This window comes from Glycine max, chromosome 17, assembly GCF_000004515.6.
Source record: "Glycine max cultivar Williams 82 chromosome 17, Glycine_max_v4.0, whole genome shotgun sequence".
Lineage (NCBI taxonomy): Eukaryota > Viridiplantae > Streptophyta > Magnoliopsida > Fabales > Fabaceae > Glycine > Glycine max.
The window spans coordinates 33274876-33286191 of NC_038253.2; the positions used below are offsets into that span (position 1 = coordinate 33274876).

Here is an 11316-nt window from a genome sequence, read left to right on the forward strand (position 1 = left end):
TATTTATTTGATAATTAAATTAGAGAATTTAATTTACTCAAATAAATATTTTAATGGAATATTATTATATTTTTTGCTAGCACCAAGAATATAATTAATATAAAAAATAGGAGTATTATTTTATAGATGTGAAAGTTGTCCATAAAATAAAAATAATATTTTATTGCTATATATGAAGAATGTGATTAATTATCGTAATTAGATGTAATTAGTTGTGAATGATCTTTGTCTTATATGAGGAAGTTTCTTAAAATAAAATATATGAGATAATTTTTATTTTTATAAAGATAGAGGGATATGAAATTATTTTAAATCTTTTCTTTTTTTTTCTTTGAAAAATGACCCAAATCCATATCTTTTTAACATGATAAATAGAAGCATCTACATGAGGCAAAGTGCATTAGACACAAATAAGAAAAGTTTAAGCCTACTCTTAGACCTAAAAAGTAAAAAGAATATTTGTTCTTTAGACTTCCGCTCATCAAAGAGTTGATAGTAGAGATTGGTCTCACTGTGGATACACGTAAAGTCTTACATTATTGAAGAAAAAATTTATTGATGCAAGAATGCATATTTAGATATACAAACCTATTTTTCTCTATTTATTATTGTTGTATATTTTTTAATGCAAAATAAATCATAATTTTCTGCTACAAGTGTTGAGAATACTTCTATGCAACGATCAACTATTTTTTTATTAATTATACATATAAACATTATCAATAATTCCTCTAAAAAATTATTATCAATAATTGTTTTATTAAAAGAGGGTTTGTGTTAGAGATCACGATGAAGGGCAAGGGTACTATAGCTAGAGGGTTCAAATACCCTGGATGCAATGCATCCAAAGAAAGAAATGACCCTAGCTAGTACCTCTCACACCGGACATTCCATAGAGTGTGTTTGGATGGAAAAATTTAAAATTCTGAGAAATTTTAAATTCTAATAATTTTAAATACTTCAATTGAAATTATTTTATTTTCAAAATTTTGTGTTTGGATAAAAAAAATTTAAATTATGAGGATGAAAAAAATGAATGAAAAAAAGAGAAGATATGATTGGTGTGCTAGTTATACGTGTTCCTGTATGCTCACACCCGATCGATATTTTAAGAGCTCAGATCGTGTTTCTTAAAGAAGACTGTAAGAAGAGAATTTCAATTTCTCACCTCTTAGAAGGAAATTGAAATTCCAGATTTTTAGTTGTTTAAAATTCTGTTTTAAAATTCCAAAATTTTAAATTCTTCATAAAAAACATCCAAACAATGAATTCTAAATTACAGAAATTCAAATTCCCTGATAAATTACTTTCCTCAGTTAAAATTCTCTATCCAAACGTACTCTAAGGTTTTTCCATATTTCTAATTTAACTGCCCAAAACTCCCATAAAAGAACAATGGGCTAAAATGAAAACGTTGCACTTTTGCGAAGAAACTGACTCATATTTCCTTTATTTTCAGAAATTATGACAAGGGTGCCATGTGGAGTGTGGATACATAAAAAAACATTTTGTAGGTTAAGTGACAAATAAATATGATAATAGTAGATAATAAAGGGGTCCAGTGAGTGCTATAGGATTAATTTGATAATGATGAAAACACTCGTTTATAGCACTTAATTATGCTAGATTCTTTTTGCTAACATAATATTATAGAAAATTCAAGTTTTGAGCTAGATATAATTTCAGAATAAAGTATATAATTGAATGATAATTCTCACCCTGTGAATTAGTCTTTAAGATTGAATTAGACCTAAATACTTCCAAAACATAATTCACTGCTACAAAAAACGTGTTCAACATCGGTGCTTATCGGAGTTCAACGACGGTGCACGACCATCTTTGAATGAGACGTCGTCGTAGGCCTCCGGCCAGTTTACGAAGGTCTCCTTCCACCGTTTTAGAAACACACGATTCCTGCGACTGGGATGACTAGAGGCCCGTAGTTGCAGGTTCGCCTTTGAAGGCGTTGCCGGCACGAGGAACGACGTTGAAAGGTAAGCTTTTAAGGTCGGGCTATGGCGGCACCGACGTAGTGTATAGCAATCAATGCTTGAAAGGTAAGGTCTACTACATCGTTGCACCGGCAACGATCGTCGTTGAATGGTTGGTCAACTACGTCGTTACTGTTGAAAGCAACGACGTCGAAAGGAACCTTGCTACATCGTTTCCAGGAGAGGAACGTCGTTGAATGCATGGCCTTGACGTCGTGTCTGGGAGAGGAACGTCGTGAAATGCATGGCTACTATGTCGTTTCACGGAGGAGACCGCCGTTGACTGCATGGGAAGCTACGTCGTTGCTGTCGTAAGCAACGATGTAGATTATGTTTTTTTTTTCTATTTTAAATTTTTAAATTATAAACGTTATTTGTATAAACGTAAATAATATGAACTCAAAATTTTTAAATTATTATTGTCAACTAATAATTATTATGATAAGTAAATATAATTTTTGTGCTAAAATTTTTGGTTTTAATTAATTTAATATTGTATAAATAAGCAAGATAATGCATGATATTATATAAAGTAAAATATATATCAACCAGTATTTGAAATGTAATTAACCTGATGAGATTAATAAATAACAATAATTAAACATGATATAATATAATAATAAAAAAGTAAAATGTACTAATAAGCTGAAAGTATATAAATTTGTGTAATATATATTATCATTTTACTTAATTTAAATTTATATTAATCTTAAGCAACAATAACATAAATAATGATTATCAATACAAATAGCCATTTAACAGTTGTTAAAATATTGTAACTTAATCATATTAACAATTAACAATACATATAATTAGATTTAATAGGTAATTGTTAAATTTATTAACAATAAACATAATATATTAGTTGCCAAGGGAAGACTGTGGTTCTTGAAATCAGTAACCTTCTCAATTTCTTGGTACTGGTTTGACCAAAATTGTTGGAGCTGTTGCTGAAGCTGGTGCTAGAACCATATACTAATTGAGCTCCACTACCATAGATGGGTTCTGGCTATGCCCTTGATGATCCATTCTGTTTCAGATAAAATCAAACATGCAATGACATGAGTGCCTACACTTTACACAACCAAAATAACAAAGCATGCAATCATCAAACCAAAATTTTCAATATATTAGTGAGTATACCATGATAAAATATTCACTTTCACAGGTGCTCGATCTATTTCATATTTGTATAAAATTGTAATTAAATTGTTAATTGTGTAAGAATGTGGCATGACTTATTACTATCTTTCAATTCATATCTAAATTGTGTACATGGGAAGATATCAATCATCTCCTCACAAACTTTTAGTATGCTCAACTTATGAACAAACGAATATTAATTTATAAGTTTCTTTGATTGATCATGTTTTATATTTTTTTCAAGAGGAATTCTTATTTCTTTGTGACTATTCTTGGTAAGCCATTCGAAAAGTTTTTAAATTTCTATGTCTAGTTTGATAATTTGAGTAAAATGTATCATTTTAATACTCTTATAAATTTGAGGAGCTTTGTACCTTTTTCTTTCCAAAATGATGAGGCCCTTAACAAGTCTATAATTTGACTAAATGCACTATAACTTTGTTTGTTCCAAGTTGATGGCTTATGGCGCTTCCAAGTATGATGATACAAATCCTGAAGCAGAAAAGAAAGAGTATATTGATCACATTGAAGAAATTGTTCAGTGGATGGGTTGGAAACCATTCAAGGTATGTTGGTTTGTTTTGTAGCACCTCTTGGCTCATGTGATTGTTCCAACTTAACTATTTAGGTGTTTAACAACTTTGTGATAATATTTGCAGATTACTTACACAAGTGGTTACTTCCAAGAATTGTACGAATTAGCAGTGGAGCTCATAAAAAAGGGTCATGCTTATGTTGATCATCAGGTTGGTATCTAAACATCTGAATAGCTTATTACTACAAATATTTAACTTGTTTATTTGTGTAAAATGTTTCCTTTGTTCTTCCTTTTGGGTGGATTTATAACCTGTAACAGCCTCTAATTAATTGATTTATTTAAAGCACTAATTCTAAGCCCTTTGGCAGTTTACTCTGAAAATCTCAGTTGCATGGAATTATATTATCAACCCTTGTGTTATAAATTTGTGTCCTCATGCCTAATTGTGAGGACATCTCTTGTGGTATTCTCTTTCTTATTGTGATGTGTGACTTCACCACTATTTAGAATTTTTTTATATAACTTTTTTATTGTTCATGTTTTTCTTTTACATTGATATCTTTTCTTTCCTTAAAATCTTAATTACTTTTAAATTTTTATATTTAAATTTTCTTTTTCATCTCAAATATCAGTCACTTGTACAATCAAATTAATTCTTTTAATTTTTTAAATAAACTTTTTTCTCCCTAAATCTAAGCTATTTTAATATGTATGTTGATAAAGGAGGTTGAGATAATTGCATAATGTGATTGAATTTGTATTGGTTGCAACAAAAATAAACTATTTATTAATGACTTGATTGTAGACACCTGATGAGATAAAGGAGCATAGGGAGAAGAAATTGAACAGTCCTTGGAGAGACAGGCCAATTTCAGAGTCATTGAAGCTCTTTGAGGATATGAAAAATGGCAGTATAGAAGAAGGAAAAGCTACACTTAGAATGAAGCAAGACATGTAGAGTGATAACTACACTATGTATGACCTTATTGCATATAGAATTAAGGCAAGTACTCAACTACATTTTTTTATTGCTCAAATTTCTAGGAAGATAATGATTGATTTCTTATGATGTGGATGCTTTCTGCATTTTAGTTTACCCCACACCCTCATGCTGGAGACAAATGGTGTATCTATCCAAGTTATGATTATGCACTTCTCACATTAGGTACACTATAATAAGTCAAATCAATTCATGTCCAGATTTTCCTATTGGTGGTGGGATTTATTAGTTGGATTAAACAGGATTAGGTACACTATAGCAAAAACATTGTGTGTGTACTGTGCATTGTGTACACTAAATGTTAACAATAATCTACTATCAACTAGTGATGAGCAAAGTGTTAAGATGTGACTGTTGAAACTGTCTAACAAACTATAGTAGATAAGATTCTTTTGCTATTTTTTAGGAAAAATAAAAGTCATGTTGACTGATAGGATAAAACAGTTTTGATCCTATTCTCTAGGCATGATCTGTTAGTGGTGTTATCTTTTTGTTAGCAGTTACTATCTTTTCCATGTTTTTAAATACGTTGTTTCATATCAGAATAAAACAAGCCTTTGGAGTTTCAATTTCTTTCTTTACGCTCCCTTCCATTCTTTAATATTTCTGCTTGCTGTTATTAACAGAAAACAACAAATTGGTATCAGAGCTCTTATCTTTAAGGGATCTGTGAGTTGAGAGAAATCACAATGGAGGGAGAAACATCATACACAGCAGGTTCACCACCATTTTTTGATGGTGAGGAGTACGAATTATGGGCTGCAAGGATGACCACTCATCTTGAAGCTTTGGATCTTTGGGAGGCAGTAGAAGAAAACTATGATGTTTCTGAACTACCTTTAGATCCAATGGTGGCTCAGATGAAGAATCACAGAGAAAGGAAGACCAAAAAGGCTAAGGCTAAAAATTGCCTTTTCTCTGTTGTGTCAAAAATTTTTTTTACAATAATTATGAACTTTAAGTCTGCCAAACAGATTTGGGATTATCTCAGATCAGAATATCAAGGCTATGAAAGAACCAAAGGCATGCAAGTACTCAACTTGAGCAGAGAATTCAAGATGCAGAGCATGAAAGAGACTAAAACAATTAAAGGCTACGCTGACCGGCTGTTAGGCATAGCAAATAGAGTGAGGCTGTAACATCCCAATTTTTCGTAAATAAATTTAAAAAGCTTTTTAGTAAAATAAATAAATAAATAAATAAATATAGAGCAAATAATAGGCTTGTCATACCCCATTTTTGACCCGTTTTTATTTCTTTTTTCTCGTCTTTTAAGCCGGAAATTTCTATCATTTCAGATGAAATTTCGGCAGGGAGGTATTTTAAAATACCTCATTTTTGTTTTGAAGACGCCCCTTTTTTATTATTATTATTTATTTATTTACCTCTTTTTATTGTTTTTTTTATTTTTAGTTATTATTTTCTTCTTTTCTTTTCCTTTTATTAAGTGTTTTTTTTTTTTTTTTTTTTTTATTTCCGTTTTTTTTATTATTAATATCTTTATTAGTATCTTCTTTTCGTTTTTTTATTTATTTTTTTTTTATTATTATTATTATTATTATTTTATTTTTTATTTTATTTTTTTTATTTTGCTGTTTTATATTTTGTTTTTTTTTCTTTCTTTCTTTCTTTTTCTTTCTTTTTCCTTTTCCTTTCCTTTTTTTCTTTTTTTCTTTTCGGTTTTCTCGGTCCAGGCCCAGAGGGGCTCTTCGTTTTTTTACCCTAATTATGACCTTTAAATGCGGCATTAATTACTGTGCATGTCGGAGAGAGAGGGCAGAGGTGAATACGAACAGTCGGAATACCAACAGCCAAGCCACCACTAACCATCGGCCTAGCCACCGCTCAACACCACCCTCCCCCTCCGTGAACCACTAGCCACCACCAGCCACCACTCAGCAACACCCTCCTCCTCCGTGAACCACCAACAAAAACAAAAAAAAACCAAAATCATCTTGCTCATAAAATCAAAACATTAGAACAGAAATCCCTGCAAACACAGTAACCCACTCACTCATGCGGCCTAAAGCCTACACCAACCACCACTAGCGGCCAAGCCCACACCAAACACCACCAACCACAAGCACCGCGTCAAACACCCACACCCACACAACCACAAGCACTGCGTCAAACACCCACACCCACACAACCACAAGCACTGCGTCAAACACCCACACCCACAACCCAAGCTGTAACCGTTTTCACTCTGAAGCTTAAACGATAACATAAGGACAAAGGTAGTTCACCTTTTTTTCTAAGATTCAAGGCTAGATCTAGGCTTTATCAGTGTTGGTTTTCAAAAAATAACGGTGGATTTGAGAACTAGGAGAAAAAAGGAATTCAAAACATGTAGTTTTTTTAAAAAAAGAGGAGACTCTGTTTCCGACGCGGCGGCGCCGCCACCCATGGCCGGCCAGCCACTGCGCCGGTAAACAACTTCCGGCGGTGTGTGCTAGAGAGAGAAGAGAGAAAAAGGGAAGAGAGAAAAGAGAAGAGAGAGAAAAGCTTTTTAAAAATGGGAAAAAAACCGGCCCCGAGCCCTTATATAGAGGCCGGACCGGTTCGGTTTTTTTTTTTCCTTGGACCAAACCGGTCCGGTTCTCCTTTTTTGGCCCGCTGGACTCACCTCTGGCCCATTTTTTTTTTTTTTTTCTTTTCTCTTTTTCTTCTTTTCCGATTCCTACTCTCACCCCCCTTTTTCCTTACTGCACCCTTTTCTTTTTCTTTTTTTACGCACCATATTTATTTTATGTCTTGCATTTTTATTTTTACGCATCATATTTAATTTTATGCCTTGCATTTTTATTTTCTTTATTTATTTTCCAGCATCATGTTTAATTGTTTGTCTTGCATTTTATTTTCCAGCCACATATTTATTTTTGTCTTGCACTTATATTTTCTTTATTTTATGTACCCTATTTATTTTTGCCTTGCATTTTATTTTTATGTCTCGCATTCTTTTTAGCATCATATTTATTTTCTGTATTGCATTTTTATTTTCGTTTTATTTTATTTTCAGCATCATACTTATTTTATGTCTTGCTTTTTTATTTTTATTATTTTATTTTGTTTATTTTTTATTCTATGCATCATATTTACTTTATGTCTTGCATTATTTTATTTTTTAGCATCATGTTTATTTTATGTCTTGCATTTTTATTTTCATTTTTTTTATTTATTTCCAGCATTATATTTATTTTTATGTCTTGCATTTCATTTTCTTTATTTATTTTATGCACCATATGTATTTATTGTTTTGTATTTCATGCATTTTATTATTTCTTCCAGCATATTTATTTTAATGCATTTGCAATTTTTATTTATTATTGCCAATTAGAATGTATCTAGGTCCAATGTAAAAAAAAAAAAAAAAAAAAAAAAAAAATGAGAATCTGCACCGACACTCACATTTATTTTTATGTTTTCCGCCGAGGACGATCATGTGATTTGAACCGTATCCGAGGAAAAGGGACCCTCACTTGATCCAACGTCATTTTAAGGGATCCGGCGCGTTTAGACTTATCTCCGCATAATTAAAAAAAAAAAAAAAAAAAAAACAAAAACTTTCCATAATCAAAATTTCAAAGAAAAGGGTCAATCTTTTCTTTCTTTCTTAATCAAATCTTTAATCAATCTTTAATCAATCAAAACATTTTTTCTAATTTAAAATCAATCGAACTCACTTCTTTTATTTCTTCTATGCCTTTTCGGCCTCTTACCTTGCCTAAACTCTTCTTTTTTCGAACTTTAAAATCAATCAAAAACCAATTACTTGACTTTCTACTCCGAACTACATGATTTTGATCCCATTCGGGTATGTAGGCAAAAGACTTTGTCTTCCCAAATCAAATAAAAATAAACAAAAACTTTTTTCTTCTCCTTTCTTTTGAACCCACCTCTTTAATCTTTCCACACTTGAGCATTTATTTCCAAACAAATAATTAATTTAGCATAAAGATAAAATAAGCAAGAGGTTCCTATAGAGTACTATAGACGTTTAGGGTGCTAGTACCTTCCCTTTGCGTAACCAACCCCCGGACCTTTGATCTCTCAAAAATAGGGTTTTTTCGAGCTTTCTCCCTTTTCTTCGGAAAAATAAAAGATCGGTGGTGATCTTAAAAATTGCGAGTCAACGCTAATCAATAGCTTGATATCCGAAAATCACCGCGACAGAAAAATGGCGACTCCACTGGGGATCACACTCCTAAGTGGGTTAAACCTATCTTGTTTTTCTTCATCTTTATGCTTTGTTATTATTTGAAACTATAAATACGTGCTTAAGTGTTTATCTTTTACGTGAGTGGTGAGATAAGTCCTACACCCGGACTTGAGGGAAACATAAGATAGGATGGTGGTATAATCATAGTGTCTTTCCGAGAGTGAGTTTCGGATGTGGCACATGTGATAACCCCGCTCAATGGAGGGATCTTGGGAATATTACTATGTTGGCATGAGTAGTCGTGTTCAGCATTAATATTTCCAAGCGACCTATGAAGTTGAGGACCTTTAGTTACCTTTAACCCATCCTAGCCTTTTAGGACGTAGTGCGGTGGCTAATCAAGAGTAGTCTTGAATTGGTTGATACGCGATACTACACTCAAACGAGGCTTTCCTATGGACGTCGTTGGACCGGGAGTAGTCCCGTAATCCGACAATATCCGGAAGTGGTCAATGACTTTGGGAACTTGGTAGAACCCGTGATACAAGTACATATGAAACCATAGTCCTTACCAAATGGCGTGTTTACCCTTAACTCCAACATTTTGGACTTAACTTCACCATGTTTTCTCCATACTGTGGCATAATCATGCATACATGCATCCATGCATAAACTCTTTTTTTTCATCCAAATTATCGAAGGACTTAGACAAGCTTTTTGTAAACTTTGTAGATATGGACATCCCACTGAGAAGCACTAGGAAGTACCTTTTCAAAAAAACAGACCTGTTGAGATTAAGGGAGCTAGCATCTTTAGTAAGTGATCCAGTTGATTTTCAAGCTCATCATGGGAAGTTGCTCAGAATTCTTAGAGTAGATGTTGAGGAAGGATGCCTAGAGACCCTGGTTCAGTTCTATGACCCGCTCTACCATTGCTTCACATTTCCCGATTACCAGCTTGTCCCCACACTTGAAGAGTACTCCTACCTAGTTGGTTTACCCGTACCAGACAAGATACCTTTCCATGGTTTTGAGCCTACCCCTAAACCCTCCGACATCGCAGCCGCCCTCCATCTTAAAACCTCCATCATCCAAGCAAACCTTACCTCTAAAGGAGGCCTCCAAGGTCTTCCCACCCACTTCCTCTACCAACAAGCCTCCATATTTGCTGAAGCAGCTAGTATACTTGCCTTCCATTCTATCCTAGCCCTCCTTATATATGGCCTTTTATTCTTCCCAAATGTTGACAACTTCATCGATATCAATGCCATTAAAATCTTTCTTACAAAGAACCCCGTACCCACTCTACTCGCCGATACCTACCATTCTATCCATGACCGTACCCAGGCTGGCCGGGGAACCATTTCTTGTTGTGCACCTTTACTCTATCAATGGTTTACCTTCCACTTACCTCAATCCCGTGCCTTCAAGACCAATGATGACAAGCTTTCCTGGCCTCGCCGAATCATGACTCTTGACCCATCTGACATTGTTTGGTACCAAGCAGCTAGTGATGTTGGAGAGATTATTGTGAGTTGTGGTGAATATCCCAACGTACCTCTTTTGGGTATGCGTGGCGGAATTAGCTACAACCCACTCCTCGCTCGACGACAATTTGGGTACCCGATGAAGACAAAACCAAACAACCTTGCCTTGACTAATGAATTCTATCTTAACCATGGAGATCACTCGAACAAAAGGGAAAGATTTGCACAAGCTTGGAGCGCTATCCGCAGACTCAACAGAAGTCAGTTGGGAAAGAAATCAGACTATGTGCACGAATCTTATACCCAGTGGGTTATTGATAGGACCAAGAGCTTTGGTCTACCCTACCGCTTACCTAGATACCTATCGTCCACCATCCCACCATCATCCTTGCCTATCCCCTTTGATACTAAGGAAGAGTTTCATGAACAATTAACCAAAGAAAGGCAAGAAAAAGAAACTTGGAAGAGGAGATGCCAGGAGCTAGAGCAAGAGAATGAGACTTTGAAGGGAAAGATAGCCCAACAGAGCCGTGAGCTTTTTATCCAGAACCAGAGGATGATTGAGAAGGACGACTTGCTTCGTCGGAAAGACGTTTTGCTCCACCAAGATGCTAGAAGGAAGAGGAAGTTTATGGACTTGTTCTCCCGTGCACATTCAGATTCCGAGGACCCATCTACTCCGGGAGTTTGAGTCTGAAGTTCTTAGGACCTTATGTTTAGATTTTAGCTCCCGAAATCTCTTGGCTTGTAAAAAAAAAAAAAAAAAAAAAAAAAAAAAAAAATTGTAATATTCCAATGCTTAAGTGAAGTGTTTCAGTTTATGATGTTTACAATTTCTCTAACAAGTTCTTCGATAATAATTTGTTCCCTTTCTTTTTGCATAAGCATAAGCATGCATCATGTTGCATTCGTGGTTTCTAAATCGAGTCTCACACTGTGTTCACTACTTCAAAAAGGGGGGGGAGTCAATCAACCGCCGCCCAAGGAAAGTGGCCCGAC

The 11316-nt window shown here is 34.1% G+C and overlaps 3 protein-coding genes across 3 annotated transcripts; all 3 read left to right on the forward strand.

The window, feature by feature from the left end:
- The first annotated feature begins 3577 nt into the window (after positions 1-3577).
- LOC100794538 (glutamine--tRNA ligase) lies at positions 3578-4645 on the forward strand. The gene is made up of 3 exons (XM_003549194.4): positions 3578-3700; positions 3794-3880; positions 4478-4645. The coding sequence occupies exons 1-3, from the start codon at positions 3590-3592 to the stop codon at positions 4628-4630; spliced, it is 351 nt and encodes a 116-aa protein (XP_003549242.1). The 5' UTR covers positions 3578-3589; the 3' UTR covers positions 4631-4645.
- Positions 4646-5361: 716 nt separating this feature from the next.
- On the forward strand, positions 5362-5811 carry LOC102660665 (uncharacterized). The gene has a single exon (XM_006601562.1). It carries the CDS (start codon positions 5362-5364, stop codon positions 5809-5811), a length of 450 nt encoding a protein of 149 aa, XP_006601625.1.
- Positions 5812-9565: 3754 nt separating this feature from the next.
- Positions 9566-11008, forward strand: LOC102660799 (uncharacterized). Its single transcript, XM_006601563.2, has one exon. It carries the CDS (start codon positions 9566-9568, stop codon positions 11006-11008), a length of 1443 nt encoding a protein of 480 aa, XP_006601626.1.
- Positions 11009-11316: the final 308 nt, after the last annotated feature.